This window comes from Corylus avellana, chromosome ca7 (assembly GCF_901000735.1).
Source record: "Corylus avellana chromosome ca7, CavTom2PMs-1.0".
NCBI lineage: Eukaryota > Viridiplantae > Streptophyta > Magnoliopsida > Fagales > Betulaceae > Corylus > Corylus avellana.
The window spans coordinates 22,899,983-22,916,603 of NC_081547.1; the positions used below are offsets into that span (position 1 = coordinate 22,899,983).

The window sequence follows — 16,621 nt, forward strand, 5'->3', positions numbered from 1 at the left end:
TCCATGACAATCCTAGGGAGATATTCTGTAGCCTGCCCTATGCAGTGGAAGGATATAGTACACATAAATAAGACTTGGTTCCCATTTGCAGTCCATAATACACCCTGCCATTCTTCTATTTATTCATGTTTTAATAATTATTTACTTTGGATCTCATATTTGTCAGTCAGATACGGTCTATATGTATCATATAGCCATAATTAGTCTTTCTAGTTATGGCATGTTCTTGTATTATAACTGTAGTATATTGTCATTAATAGGTAGATTTTAGTTACCTTATTTGTTTCCCTAGATTGCTGTAATCACTGAGATACAACCAGTAATTACCTAGACAATTTCTATATAATACGAGCAACTCTCACATTGAGAGGTATTCAGTACAATTGACATGGTATCAAAGCCATCATCTAAATTAGGGTTGTTCTAGGTTTTCAGTTACCTGTTGTTTTTTTTGGCGGTCAATAACTTCAGGGGAGTTGTCGATCATTCTGGTGGGTTCTAAACTGCTATTTGGCAGTTTTTTGTTGAGGGTAGCGGCAGTCTACATAGATTAGTGGGGCAGGTTCAGGTGTGGCTGATTCTATTTTGGTGTGGTGCGGAGTGTTTCCGGCGATCTGTGGTGTTTGTCAGCAGACTTGGGCTTTCGGCGATCTCCTTGGTGGCTGTCGGCGATCTGGGCTGTCGGCCGTTTGGCGTTGACAGTGCATTGTGGTGATTTTTTGGGGCTGGCAGGATCTGGAGGAGTGATCCCGGCGATCTCGTTCTGTCGGCGATTTGTGGTGCTGTCGGCGATTTGGCGCTATCGGCAATTTGGGGCTGTCAGCTGTTTGCTGCTGTGAGCGTAGATAGGTTGTCGCGATTTCTGTTTGGGTGCTGAAATTTCTGTCGGCTATTTGGTATTGTTGCGATTTCTGTTTGTGGTGCTGTTGGTTTGGGTTGCTGACTGGTAATTGGGTTTTTTTTGGGCTTGGGCTTTGTTGGGCTTGGACTTGCTGGGCTGGCTGGTTTGGACTTGCTGTTTGGGGTTGCTAAGTTGCTGGTAACTTTGGGCTTGCTGGGCTTGCTGGGATTGGGCTTTGTTGCTGTTTGAGGTTGCTGATTGGTGTTTGCCTTGTGTGGACTTGGGCTTGCTGTCCAATAGTTCTGGTGGGCCTGTTACTTCTTTATCAAGTGTTTTAATTTCTAATTTTCTTATTTATCATGTCTTCTAGCGAGACTTTTGGGGTTCGTTTTACTAGAAAAAATTATGCTGCTTGGGAATTCCAGTTTTAATTATTTGTTACGGGAAAAGAATTGTGGGGCCATATTGACAGTAGTGATCCAGCTCCTACGGAAACCAAGGAGTTGGCTAAGTGGAAGGTCAACGATGCACGTGTGATGTCTTGGATCTTAGGGTCTATTGATCCTCTTATTGTGCTTAATCTGAGGCCCTATAAGACTGCGAAGACTATGTGGGAGTATTTGCTGAAGGTTTATCATCAGGACAATACGGCACGCCATTTTCAGCTGGAATATGAGATTGCTAGTTACACTCAAGGCAATCTCTCCATTTCGGAGTATTTTTCTAGTTTTCAGAATTTGTAGGGAAAATTTTATGATATGGTTTATGCGAAGGTACATGCTGCATCTCTCTTTGCTGTTCAGGCTGTTCATGAGCAGAGCAAGAGAGATCAATTCCTGATGAAATTACGCTCTAAATTTGAGGTTACTCGCTCAAATTTAATGAACCGGGATCCTTCTCCATCTTTGGATGTTTATTTTGGAGAATTACTTCGTGAGGAGCAGCGTCTTCTCACATAGGCTACGTTCCAGCACGATTCCAACCCGAATCCAGTAGCCTATGCAACCTATGGGAAAGGGAAGGGTAAGGATATGCGCAAAGTCCAGTGTTTCAGCTGCAAGGAGTATGGTCATATTGCTGCCAAATGGGCAAAGAAATTTTGCAATTACTGTAAGAAACCGAGCCACTTTATCAGAGAATGTCCCACTCGGCCTCAGAATTGTCAAGCTACTGCCTATCAGGCTGCAGTAAACACCTCTTCTGCTCTAGTGATGTCCTCAGCCTCTTCTTCTGCGGCCAGATCAGCTGTTTTTACTCCTGAAATGGTCCAGCGGATGATTCTGTCAGCCTTTTCTGCCTTAGGGCTCCACGGTAATGGTACTATTTCGTCTAAGTCTTGGCTTATTGATTCTGCAGCATCCAATCATATGACCAGATCGTCTGATACTCTTTGCAATGTTCGTCCATATCATGGTTCATCTCATATTCAAGTAGCTAATGGGAGTCATTTAGCTATTAATGAAGTAGGAGATATTAATCCTTCATTCAGAGATGTTTATGTATCTCCTGGACTTTCTAATAGTCTTATTTTAGTTGGCCAGTTAGTTGAAAAAAACTGTGACGTCCATTTCTCTCGTGATGGTTGTCTTATGCAGGATCATGTGTCGGGGAAGATACTCGCGAAGGGGCCTAAAGTTGGCAGACTATTTCCACTACACTTTTCAATTCCTAGTTGTTATCTTTGGCTTGTAGGACAATTAACACTCCGAACGAAGTATGGCACAAACGTTTTCAAACGTTTGGGTCATCTAAATTATGTTATTCTGTCTCATATGTTAAATTCTGGTTTGTTAGGCAATAAAGAACGAGTTTCTCAAAATTTGTCATTTGATCGTTCTGTATGCAAACTTGATAAGAGTAAAACTCTTTCTTTTTCTTCTCATGGTAGTCGTGCTACACAATGCTTTGATGTTGTGCATAGTGATGTATGGGGCATTTCTCCTGTAATTTCTCATGCTCGATATAAATATTTTGTAACATTCATAGATGATTTCAGTCGGTATACTTGGGTCTATTTTCTTCGGGCCAAATCTGAGGTCCTGTCTATTTTTAAGACCTTTGTAGCATATATTGAGAATCAATTTTCTACAGGCATTAAGATTTTGAGGTCTGATTCTGGTGAAGAATACATGTCCCACGAGTTTCATGATTTCTTACACCACAAAGGAATTGTTTCTCAACGCTCTTGTCCTTATATTCCTCAACAAAATGGAGTGGCGGAACGAAAGAACCGCCATCTCTTGGATGTTGTTCGCACTTTATTGCTTGAGTCCTATGTTCCTTCTAAATTCTGGGTTGAGGCATTATCTACTGCAGTTTACTTAATTAATCGACTGCCCTCTCAGGTCTTGCATTTTGATTCTCCTTCTTATCGTTTCTATCATCAGCATCCTAGCTATCTTAATCTGCATACTTTTGGATGTGTTTGTTTTGTTCATTTACCTACTCATGAACGTCACAAACTTTCTGCTCAGTCTGTTAAATGTGTCTTTATGGGTTATAGTATTTCTCACAAATATTATGTTTGCTATGATCCTTGTTCGGACAAATTTCGTATATCTCGTAATGTTGTGTTCTTTGAGAATCAATGTTTCTTTTCTACACATGTTGAATCATTGCATGAGATTAGTATTCTACCTTGTTTTGATGAATTGCCTCTTCTGCCTGAACAATTCAAACCTAGAATTATGTATACTCGACGTCTACCAACTTTGCCCCTTCCCGAGACTAACCCTTCATCTGAAACTGTTTTGACAACTCCTCCGATTGACTCGCCATCTGAGACAGTTCATGAGTCTGGTCCTCGACGATCTGCTAGGGTATCACGTCCTCCTGATAGGTATGGTTTTCCCCACACTTCTTTTAATGCTACTTTATCTTCTATTTCCATCCCTACATGTTTTTCCGAGGCTATTAAATGTGAATGTTGGCAGAAAGCGATGGATGAGGAACTTCGGGCTCTTCAGGACAATCATACATGGGATGTGGTTCCTTGCCCCTCTCAAGTTAAAGCCATTGGTTGTAAATGGGTTTACTTGATTAAGCTTCGCTCTGATGGGACTCTAGATTAGTATAAGGCCCGATTAGTTGCTCTTGGAAACAAGCAAGAATATGGGGTGGACAATGAGGAGACATTTGCTCCGATCGCGAAGATGACCACCGTGCGTACAATTATTTCTATTGCCGCCTCCCAAGGCTGGCCACTTCACCAGATGGATGTAAAAAATGCTTTTCTTCATGGTGATTTCAAAGAGGATATTTACATGACTCCTCCTCCGGGTTTGTTTTCTTCTCCATGTGCCGCTGTCTGTAAGTTAAAGCGGTCTCTCTATGGCTTAAAACAAGCTCCCTGGGCATGGTTTGAAAAATTCAGGTCTACTCTGCTTCTCTTCTCCTTTGTCCAAAGTCAATATGATTCTTCTTTGTTCCTTTGCAAGACTCCGATTGGTCTCATTCTTTTACTTGGTCCTCTTACGTATGTGGATAATATTGTCATTCTGGGCACTGACTCCAGTTTGATTGCACATCTCAAGCGGAATCTTCAAGACTCTTTTCATATGAAAGACCTTGGTCCTCTTACGTATTTTTTGGGGTTGGAGGTGCACATTGATTCTTCTGGTATATTCTTGAATCAACACAAATATACCCAGGACTTGATTAGCCTGGCTGGTCTTCAGGATTGTTCTTCGGTGGATACTCCTATAGAGGTTAATGTGAAATATCGAAGTGAGGAGGGTGATCTTCTCTCTGATCCTACTGTGTTCCGACAGTTGGTAGGCAGCTTGAACTATTTGACTATTACTCGGCCCGATATTTCCTTCGCTGTCCAGCAAGTTAGCCAATTTATGCAAACTCCACGCCATCTTCATTTAGCTGTTGTTCGACGTATCATTCGATATCTTCGGGGGTCCTCTGGCTGTGGGTTGTTCTTTCCAACCGGCTCTCCCCTTCACCTTGTTGCTTATAGTGATGCGGATTGGGTAGGATGTCCTGACACTCGGCGGTCTGTCACGGGTTGGAGCATGTTTCTTGGTGATTCTTTGATTTCTTGGAAGAGTAAGAAGCAAGCTCGCGTTTCGAAATCATCTACTGAATCCGAATACTGGGCAATGTCTGCTGCTTGTTCTGAGATTGTCTGGCTTCGTGGGCTGTTGGCTGAGCTTGGTTTTTCTCAAACTGATTCTCCTCCTCTTCATGCTGATAATACTAGTGTCATTCAAATAGCTACTAATGCTATTTACTATGAACGTACAAAGCATATTGAGGTAGACTGTCATTCTATTCGGGAAGCTTTGGACACTCGTGTTATCTCTCTTCCTCATGTTTCTACTGATCTCCAGATAGCTGACGTCTTCACGAAGGCTATGACATGACAGCGTCATCAGTTCCTTGTAGGCAAATTGATGCTTCTTGATCGACCAGCATCAATTTGAGGGGGGATGTCAGTCAGATACGGTCTATATATATCATATAGCCATAATTAGTCTTTCTAGTTATGGCATGTTCTTGTATTATAGCTATAGTATATTGTAATTAATAGGTAGATTTTAGTTACCTTATTTGTTTCCCTAGATTGCTGTAATCGCTGAGATACAGCCTGTAATTACCTAAACAATTTCTATATAATACGAGCAACCCTCACATTGAGAGGTATTCAGTACAATTGACAATATTGTGATAAGGACAATGTAAAATCTGACACAACATCTGCCAAAAACATCCACATAAAAAGCAGACAGTTCGATCTAGGGACCCTTATCAAATTGCAATTATATGGAAAAGTACGGAAGTTGAATACCAGATAAAAGGAGGTGGAGTATTCTGACTGACCACGTCCTGTTGTTGTATCAACCCAAAATGATAGCCACAGATCATTTCCATTACGAGAAGCTTGCATTAAAATTGCTGACAAGCATATTACAACGGTAATAAGCCAACCAGAAAATGCAGCATAATTCCTGAAAGAGATAACAATGAACAAATTTTATGGTACCGATAAAATGTTCAGGGAGAAATTTATCAAGAGAAAGGCCCTAACAAAGTGCAGTTTCAAGATACTGTTATGTCCTATAAGCAGGAGAAAATATTTGTACTCACTCATATACAGTAAGTTCAACTCTGCCCTCTTTTCGTTGCTCAACTTCAATTATCTCTTGTGCTTCCTCCGAAACACCAACAGTAATTTTTTCTAGGATATTTAGTTGGACTTCAGAATTAGTATCCACGCTGGAATCTTGTCTTTGAATGTGCAAATATGTATCAAATTCATTTAGTGGAGAGAATGCTGAATATGAAGAAGCTGACAAGTCAGCTGAACTCCCCACCCACTTCACATGTCCTTTTTCCAATACAACCACCAAATCAGCACAAGATATTGCCTGGAGGTGAAGAAACACAAAACAAAATTCATTTGCATAATGACTGCCACAAACCATAAATACTCAGTGAGATTAACTTGTGAAAGCTAAAATCAGAGAAAATCAATGGTCTCTTTGTACCCAAATGGTAGTTGGAGAGGGATCAAGTGTTACAAATGCTAGTTCGAGGAGAATAAGTGTGTGTGTGTCTATATATATATATATATATTTCACAACTAACAATATGTTCTAAGAAAAAACAATAAATTTCTCTCTTAAAATATTCCTCTTATCCACCAGCTGAACATCAATCTAAATAAAATGTTTACTTAACTCAAGTAGATATCTTGAGAAAACCATAACATTTCAAGGGAATCACCTGAACATTATGCGTACAAAGTACACGTGTGTGTTGCTTCATAAGAGGACCCAGAATTGCATTACATAAAATCCAATGAGCAACCTGAGCATCAACTGCACTGAGGACATCATCAAGCATAAAAATATCGGAGCCATGATAAATAGCCCTGTTCATAGCACAAAGTTGCAAGTTGTAGTTTGATAAGAATCCCATATGAAATTTCAAAGAAAAAAGAATAAGGTAGAATGGAAGCTAGCCACAGTGGGAATGGAAGATGCTATAACCTCGCCAAAGCAAGACGAGCTCTTTGTCCACCTGATATGTTCATTCCTTTTTCTCCAGTATAAGACATGTCTCCCCCAACCATTAACGAAATATCAACATCCAGTGCACATGCCTGTAAAGTATCTGAGTATCTGCTCAAAGAAGAAAAATATTCATGTATCCATAGTTGTCAATGTGGAGAACTACAATTTTCAAGATTTCTGGTTTTTTAGGACTTGGAACAATCGAAGATGAGAACATAAGATTTGTAAATAAAAAGGGTAAGATTAAATGGTGAGGGAAAAGAAAATTTGTATTGTTCATAGAATCAGAATAATTTTAATAAAGTCTGTCAGTGTAGTCAATATATCAGGAAAATTTGGCCATCCAGACATTCATTAGCTACCAAAATTTGACTATCCAGACATTCATTAGTTCTCGTTGGAGATGTCGGTGTTGTATAAGGTTTGGCTCGTATTCTTGGTTGTAGAGTGGCATCTTTGCCAATGAAGTTTTTGGGTCTTCCTTTGGGAGCTTCGTATAAGGCTACATCTATTGGAAAAATCGTATTGTTGAAAAAATGGAATGTCGTTTGGCTGATTGGAAGAGGCTTTATCTGTCTAAGGGAGGTAGGTTGACTTTGATAAAAAGCACTCTTTCCAATTAACCTACTTATTATTTGTCTATTTTCCCCATTCCCGTAGGTGTGGCTAATCGGATTGAAATGCTTCAAAGTAACTTTTTATGGGGTGGAAATGAGTTTAAGTTCCACTTAGTTAATTGGTCGAGATTTTTTCTTCGATGCTATCTAGTGGTTTAGGGTAAGAATTCTAATTCAGTTTAACCAAACTCTCCTGAAAAAAATGGTTATGGCGTTACACCACAGAAAGTGGGGCTTTGTGGAGATCGGTTGTGAAAACTAAATATGATAGCATAAGGGGAGATTGGTGTTCCAAGGAGGTAGTGGGGCCCTTCGGAGTGAGAGGGTGGAAATATATAAGCTGGGGGTGGGGAGTTTTTTTTTTTTTTTTTTAGTTTTGTTAGATAGGAAGTAGGAGATGGATCCAAGATCAAGTTTTGGCATGATTTGTGGTGTGCAGACCAACCCCTGAAGACAACATTTCTGGACTTGTTTAGTATTGCGTGTTGTAAAACGCAAGGGTGGCGGATCATATGTAGCTCCTTAAGGGAAATCTTCAATGGAATATATCTTTTACCAAACTTGTGCATGATTGGGAGGTGGATTTGGTCGGTCACTTCTTTCTTTGAACTTTTGTATTCTATCAGATTGAGCCATGGCGGTGAGAATAAAATATGTTGGAACCCCTCCAAAAGGTAGAATTTTTGAAGTTAGGTCCTTTTATAATGTGTTGTCCATTCCTGCTAGTTCCCCAGTATTTGAAGAGTTAAGGCTCTTTTGAGAGTGACGTTCTTTGTGTCGATGGCAGCATTAGGAAAAATCTTGACTATGGATAACCTAAGGAAGGGGAACGTTATAGTACTGGATTGATGTTGTATTTGCAAGAGGAGTGGGGAGTCCATTGATCATCTTTTTCTTTACAGTGAAATAGCAAGAGAATTATGGGGTTCGCTTTTCCGTCTTTTTGGTGTTCAATGGGTCATACCTAAAAGGGTAACAGAGTTGTTGGCTAGTTGGAGATGTTAGTTGGGAAGCATAACATTTTAGAAATTTGGAGGATGGCACCTTTGTACTTAATGTGGTGTATTTGGAGAGAGCGAAATGCAAGGAATTTTGAAGATTACAAGATTTCGGTAGTAGAGCTAAAGAATGTTATCTTCAAACCCCTTTACACATGGATAGCAACTGCTTTTCTCTAGTTTTTCTGACTTTTTAGAATTTTCTTTTCCCTCTTCTCCCTAATAGGGGGTTTCTCCTGTATACTTCCCGTGTACTAGGATTGCGCCCCTTTGAGCTTTCTATTTAGAGTGAATTACTTATCAAAAATATATATATATATATATATATATATATATATATATCAAGAAAATCAAGATCAAAATATTTATTATTGTTGACGGGATAACACCTTCTGGGATCATAATCCTTTCCAAATAATATGTTATCACGTATCGTTCCAGATAGAATCCATGGTACCTACAGTTGCAAACAGCAAAGGACAACATAAGAAACTTTCATTTTGACCGTAAATATGGTAAACCAATGTGCAGAGAAGCTTTGAACCTGTGGTACATATGCTATAGATCCACTTGAATGTATTAATCCATGAAGAAGGTGCATTTCTCCCAAAATTGAATTTAATAAGGATGATTTACCTGAACCAACCTGAATACATGTGGTTAGGTGGGTGAAGGATAATGTAGTAAATCTTGATATGGAATTTACAGCAAATGAGATTCTTACTTCAAAGATTACTACTTATCAGAGTGCTAATCTCCATTTCATTTATCGACATATACAACTAACAGAAAAGCTTTAGTTAATATTATCATTTCCAATGCTCCAGATGTACTGGAAAATCTTGGCCAAGAAATTTCAGACTAGTGGCCAAGCAGCTTCTTGACTTTTCTAAAACCACCCACTTCCAGTGCCATTAGCAATACAAGGTCACAAAATGAGAGGCACCAACTGCCTGAAAGTAGTATTCTTAATTGCATATATATTGCAATTAAAGATTTTAACAATCGTTCACAAGCCGGGAACAAAGGATATGGGTTGCAAACAATTGACAGCCAATGAAAAACATTCAGACCTTCATTAACAAATTCTACAATGGGATTGCACATTATGATGACACATCTATAAAAACTATCATTTAGAATCATATGCAGTATCAGTACTATGACAGATTTGAAATAAAATACTGTTACCTAGACTTGACATATAATGAACTTAAAGCAAGATAAGTGGAAAATTTAAATAAGGCACTATGAAATTTTGTTAGAGCATTCTAGGCTATGATTAAATTCATCATTTCCTTAGACTTTTGGGAGAAGTTGCAATCTACCATGGTATGAAAGCAGGTGTCCCATTTGAAAATTTAAAAAGTCCACATGTTGAGCCTAAATCACTGGAAGTCTAGACTCACACGTGAGAGAGCTAGAATATTGATGAAATGATATATTCACCATTTTTTATTAGTTTAGATTCGGGGGATTGGTAACAGATAAAAATTATTGTCAAACTTTTAAGCACATAACTAAAATAGTTCAGGACTATGTTACCAAAATACCGAGACTAGATATGTAGTAATGGATGAACAAAATTTTGAAAAACTTCAGGTACAGGTCTGACCTCTCCAATTACTGCAACAAAGGAACCCTTTTGGAGGTCTAGAGTCACATGATTCAAAACCATATTCAATTCTTTTTCATCACTGCTTGACCAATTACAACATGCATCTTGGATAACAATAGCCATGTTTCTAAAGGTAGCTTCAGACTGTTCATCCAAAGAAATTGGTGAAGGAGAATCAGCTGTCTGTTCCACCTCAGGTTTGCGCTCAGAGCAAGCAAGGAACCTGCTCAATCGCCTAGTAGATATTATGGCCTGGCATGAAGAAATCAATCAATAACCACCAAGCACAATAGAGATCTGCTTCAAAACTAATGGGACGTAGAGAACTCACATCAATGAGTCCATTAATGACCCATGGAAATGAATTTAGAGGAGATATCAAGGTATTAAACAGAGCAAGACAAGTGAAGACCTGCAATTAAGGTTTTTCAGAGAGATCAACTTTATTGATAATAACTACATTGATAAAAGGAGATGCACGTAGAAGAAAAAAAAAATAGGAAACAATACTGTGTCACTAAGTTATCACAAGTGCTTGGGAAACAGTTAGCATACCGTTGCAGCATCAAGTTGATGTCCCATGAGTGTAAAGAGTCCGAATGTGAACAGGGAGAAAAGAGTGGGTGTTGTGGCCCAAAAGAATACACACCACGCATCTAGGTACTTCCGCGTCTAACAAAAATGCAATCAAATTCAGGACTTGTTTAGGCATGGGAAGATGGAAGTTGTCTAATCCATTGCATAAATTTTGGGTACTCAAAGAGCACAAGTACAAATCATACAGTTAGATGGGTCACTTCTGAAGATCTCGTTTCCATCAACCAGCTAGAAAAAAGAAGCTCCCAGCCATACATCTTCAAAGTGCGAATATGCCTCAAAAGTTCACCGGTCCTTCTTATCCTATTAAGCATCAAACTATTTGAATGTAAATATTCTAGAAAATAAAATAGATCTAAAAGACATGATAATCGATTCTATAGTTGCAACTGCTATCCTTTGCAATTGTTGATGTTCAAGTTGTTGCCAACTCATCCCAGCTACCTGAGGCTAACAGCCCAAATAAAGCTATAAAATTCCATGTCCAGGACAAAGCATTATTAATCTCTTCCCAGATATGCAAGCACCAGCTTTCCTTTGATTATGAGCATAAAAAGGGATAAATTTTGAACAATCACTAAACCACTAGAGAAAGATAACCATAATGTTGCAGGACAAGAACAAGAAAAACTATGTTTTGCTAGAAACGTGTCACCTACTGGATATTCCTTGTGGCTAATACAATAGTAAGAACTAGAAGGGAAAAAAACAAAATAAATTAAAAATTAAAAATTAAAAAACAAAGTAAAACAAAATAAAGAAGACAGATATATGATTTAACCTGCTTTGAAATAGTCATAAATTAAGGGTTATGACTACAGAAAGAAAAGGAAAGAGTATCTGATTACTAAAAAGTAAGATTACATTTGGAATAGCCAAACATGGTTAAAAACTACACAAACTAATAGACAATGTACCTCTTTGAGCAGAACAGAAAATATAAGCATATGAATTGACTTCAGCAGAAGAAGGTTTCAAAGAGAATGGATACACACCATCATGCAAGAATACACATACAGAAAACTTCCATGATAAAGATAAATATTATAACTACAACAGAAAGATCGAAAGGACCAAAAGTAAGCCTTCCCCTCGTTCTTTCCGAAGGCTCTTTAGGTATACTATACCTACTTCTCCAACTTATACAAACCACTTGAACTCAAAATTCCACCAGGAAACTTATTCAATCTATGTTATTGCGAAGAAGACATTAATTCAAGAACTGCACTTTCTGTGTTCTTACTGCTTGTTTGTGGACAAATGTTCTCTAACACATCCCCCCCCTAAAAAAAAAAGGAACAAATTTTTTTTAAAAAAAAAGGAGGTAAACCTCAAGTCCAACTGATAAAGCAAAATTTACCCCAAAGCAGAAAGAGGTTTTAATATGTTTGGTAGGGACTCGAATTCTCAAATTGCATACTATTACACAATACTTCAACCATATTGTAATACTTCAACCGTACAACATATCTATTGCATGTATCATAAAAAAATACAATTATTTCTTTTCTTAACAAACTTCAGTAGTCCTAAGGAGAATGAGATAAAAGATATTTCTACCTCTCATCCTTTTGCTTCATCATTTTCTCAGTAGCCCTCGCAATCAATTTAGAAATCCATTTATTGACTGCACATGAGAAAATTCAATCACAAAATGAAATACTGTTCCTAAAAAGTAAGTTGCAACAATTTAGAAATGTGCAACGCCAGAGAATGATCTGTCCACAAATGAAGAGAATTAAACTGGCAGATAATCACCAGTGAACCCACCAATAAGGAAATAAAAGCACTCATATATATTGACAATGGGCAGATCTCACCAACATTCATACACATTATGAAATTAGAAAACATCAAACGTATTAACTGCATGTCAACAATGTAAACAAAGAATATTGATTTTAAGGTATCAAAATATGTTGGTGGGAATTCTATAGAAATATTCAAGGATACTTTTGAGATATCATTAGTATTCATAGATGCATCAATAGATTTGTGAGTCAAGGGTATTTCTAGTCATTCTAATCATTGTTGGACATGAGAGCATAATTGTGGGCCATCAATCTTAATCTTTTAGTATGTGAGCCTTATTTAGTTATTGGGCTTATAAATGACCTTTGATTTATTTTAATAGTCAAATTAGGAATTCATTTAGATTTCTGGTCTTATTAAGATACGTAAAGAATCTAATCCCTGTCATTGTACCCAAACAGTTTGAGATTTGTCATTGAGAAATTGGGTTCTGGGTCATGAAAGGCATGTTTCCCTAGTTTTGAATCCAATAATAGAAAAATACATGGTTGCTTATTACTCATGTCATTTGAGAATTAGGACACTGCATATACATACCTGGTATCAATAAGATGGTTATTGCAATTCCAGAGACAAAAGCAAACCTGACTTGCATATACAAAAGACACAAAGCCACTCCTATTTGCAATGGCAAGCTGAAACAATCATCAAACCAGAGTGGTTCAAAAAACTATTACAAAAGATCAACGCACAAACAAGCTCAGAGTTTAGATTCTAAGAAACAGGCAGAATGCTGAAGAAACTATTTACATATTAACACTACTACTTCAACGTTTTTACTTTATGGCCAATATTATCATCAACGGAAGGAAAATGGGATCTCGAGCTGCATATTGACACATAAAAATTTGTATAAAATGAAACCTAAAGAAATAAAAAGAAAAACAGAATACAAAAGCTTCCTATTGGTTATGTTTCATTGCATTATTTTAATAGCCAACACCACTGTCTCCATGTAGACCAAGGGGCTTTACAAAATGTAAATCTGTTAAAAAAAAATAAAAATATTATACACCTTTCTTACTGTAGGTAGCCTATAACACTTATATTGTTCATTACCATTTCACATATATAATTGGTCGTGCCTCAACTGTAAAACACACTTCCAACATTTTCACTTCTTGTTTGTAACATGATAGCAGAGCCCCACAGAAATACTGTTGCCACTTTTGAGCAATTGATCAAGAAGGCCATCTAACCAATGGAACATAATACATTTACAGGTCTATTGTGTTGGACAGACTTAAGCGCTTCGGCCCAATTTTGCTCTCAATACTGACATCAACTATGCCAAGTCACTAGAGGTGGCCTGAATCATTGGTTAGATTTTTTCCCCCTTTCTAATATTGCAAAATTATTGTTCAACCATTAATTAATTGTTTGAATTCTGGTTCTTTCTTTCTTCAGCTGTGAAGAAAGGACAGATGCTTTTGACCACTGGTTAATTACCATCACATAAAACTTCAAATATGTTTTTTTTTTTGGTAAGTAATAATGTCTATGTTGTCTATGTTGTTTGACATAGACAGCATTTTGGCAACACTGCTCAACTGAGGAAGCCTCTGGGCCAGATGCTTCTCAATGCTTTTCAGAATACTCATATATAACATAAACCAGGAATCAGCCATAGTTGTGCCAAAATTGTTCAAGGAAAGCTTGGCTGGAAACAGACTCATTCAACTGATGTTTTTCAATAATTACAGTGATCACTTCCACTTCTGAGAGATCAGTATGAGACCTGAGTGCATACGTTCAAAATTATGTATTATGAACTAATGCCCAGGGAAAAGTTGAAAAATTTTGAGGTGAGTCTTGCACATATTCGACAGGGAGCCTAGTAGATACTCAATAAAATATCTACGCTAACAAAAGTATCTGCTATATATTTAATTTCCGTTACCAGATTTGCAAAATTGAGAAGGCTAAGATGTCTATGCAAAGTGCCAAAAAAAAAAGGGGGCATCCTTTGACATGGTCACCTTGAACTTCATCACATGAGAAGAAGACCTAAAAACTGAAAAACAATATTGGGTTCGTTTGATAAAACTTTTTGGAGGTGCTTTTTGCTTTTTGGTTGAAAAGGTGTTCTAATGTGACATAAATGTGAAAGAAGTTTTGAGTATTTGTGAGTATATTCTATTTGGAGTTGTTTGTTAATGCTTTTGCTTTTTTGTTAAAAAGCAAAAAGCTCCTCCAAAAAGCATTATCATATGAGGCCAATAATTTTTCAAATGTAACAATGATCTCTACTTCTGCATTTAGAACGCAGGGGAAAAGTGGGAAAAATATGCAATTCATTTGCATAAGAATAATTAAACAAAACTAATGATAGTCAATTTACTAAATTACAAGAGGAAAGGAGTAATAAAGCAAGAGCAATTACCTCCACATATCATGGAAACTGTTACACAAGTTGACAGTTCTATCAGCATCTATGGACATGAATGTCTGAATTTCCCCCTCAGAAAATTTTGACCGCTCTGCTAGGCTGATACATAGACACTGTAAGAAAGAATAAAACTTCAAATAAAGTAATCATGTGAGTTCTTGCCAGGTAAACTAAAGGCCTATCAATTCAAGGGGAAGGGGACAAGGAATGGGACATATATATATATATATATATATATATATATATATATATAAAGGAACATGCAACAGTAACATGCACAGACCTAGATGACAATATAGGCAAAAGGAGGGGGAGGGAGGCAGGGGAGAAAAGACGACAACAACAACAAAAAACAATCTGACTGTATGGTTATAGCAATAATTTCCTCGAATAAAGATATCAATAGAGATAAAGAGAAATTAAGAAGGTATCTAAAAGGAGCTCTACAATATGCTTGAAATTCAAAATGTAAAGCACTATCATATACATGATTTAACAGCAAGCAATCCATTGCCACCTAAAAGGGCGCAAGCTGAGCAGCTGGATGAATCGTTATTTTTTGACAAATTCAAAATCATCAAAATGTAAATCAACTGATTATTTAACAGGGCAAATCAAGTACCAGGAAACCAGTACAAACAATTTGATGTTGTGAGTATAAAACAGATATAATGGGTAGACCAAGTGAAATTATAGGTCTTCATTACCCAGACCATTTTTAATAAGTTTTCCTAATATTGCTTTTAATAAGTACACCTGCATGGAGTTCAAGAATATGAAACAGGACTACAATATTATGTTAAAGCCTTTAATCTATGAGATGGAGAGGCACAACTAATACATAAACCCATATCAAGCCCCCAAGTGTTGTGGACTTTCTAACATAAACTTTTTGACCAGAACTTCTGGAAATCTCACAGCTAGAACAAATAGACCATAATAGACTCCCACAAGGAGATGGAGATTGCCCACAGAGAACAAAAGAGATTACATCAGAATTTCCCATGATTTGAACACAGGACTAAACAGAAAACTCGGACTTCAATCCTATGTTAGAAAACCCATTGCCCCAAAAGCTTAAGCAGTTCTAAAGTGAGAGAAAACAGGCTGCTTTTAAAGAGCAAAAACTGTTAATATATAATACATAGGATGTTCATAATTGACCTCACCAATCTAGTTATATTAGAACTTGTACCATCAAAAAGGATGCCTTAAATGCAATTTCATTAATATTTTTTGAAGGTCAAAACTGATACAGTTCTTTGATGAAGCAGCTTATACCAGTTAGTAGAACTCAATATTCATCATCTGATCCCCAAGATTATGTATGACAACCTTTTCCTGCTCAATTATTTCCTTGTCAAGCTTCACCTTCATTTGACCTTTGTCGAGCTAGTTTTTTGCCATTGCTGGTGGAGAAACAAAATTATCTTTTTCTTTTAAAGTGATCAGAGTGAACAAATATCAGCATTTCAGCATGGTCATGTTGTCAAAGTGAAAACTTTCTATCAAAATGCCCAAAATTTTGTATTTATTAGGACCCTAAGATTCAATGATAACTTCAAAAATATGGTACAAAACCTGCTAATGGTTACATGACCAATAGATCCACCAGTCCTTGTTTTCCAACCAAAGCATTTTAATTAAAATATGTGATGTGTTACAATAAAGACAATCTTTAAAGAGTACATAAAAGACAACCAATTTTTCTCCTTTTACCAGT

At 37.2% G+C, this 16,621-nt stretch overlaps 1 protein-coding gene across 3 annotated transcripts in view; it reads right to left on the minus strand.

Annotated features, from left to right (window-relative positions):
• The window catches only part of LOC132186064 (ABC transporter C family member 13), a 38,798-nt gene that overhangs the window by 12,353 nt on the left and 9,824 nt on the right, over window positions 1-16,621 (minus strand). For all 3 annotated transcript variants that reach the window (XM_059599842.1, XM_059599841.1, XM_059599843.1), the window contains 13 exons: window positions 14,893-15,011; window positions 13,047-13,144; window positions 12,258-12,324; window positions 10,883-11,000; window positions 10,656-10,772; window positions 10,432-10,512; window positions 10,098-10,352; window positions 9,027-9,128; window positions 8,872-8,939; window positions 6,844-6,975; window positions 6,578-6,725; window positions 5,939-6,219; window positions 5,640-5,799 (listed from right to left, as the gene is read on the minus strand). In XM_059599842.1, coding sequence (XP_059455825.1) covers window positions 5,640-5,799; window positions 5,939-6,219; window positions 6,578-6,725; window positions 6,844-6,975; window positions 8,872-8,939; window positions 9,027-9,128; window positions 10,098-10,352; window positions 10,432-10,512; window positions 10,656-10,772; window positions 10,883-11,000; window positions 12,258-12,324; window positions 13,047-13,144; window positions 14,893-15,011 — 1,746 coding nt within the window. The remainder of the gene's footprint in view (window positions 1-5,639; window positions 5,800-5,938; window positions 6,220-6,577; window positions 6,726-6,843; window positions 6,976-8,871; window positions 8,940-9,026; window positions 9,129-10,097; window positions 10,353-10,431; window positions 10,513-10,655; window positions 10,773-10,882; window positions 11,001-12,257; window positions 12,325-13,046; window positions 13,145-14,892; window positions 15,012-16,621) is intronic.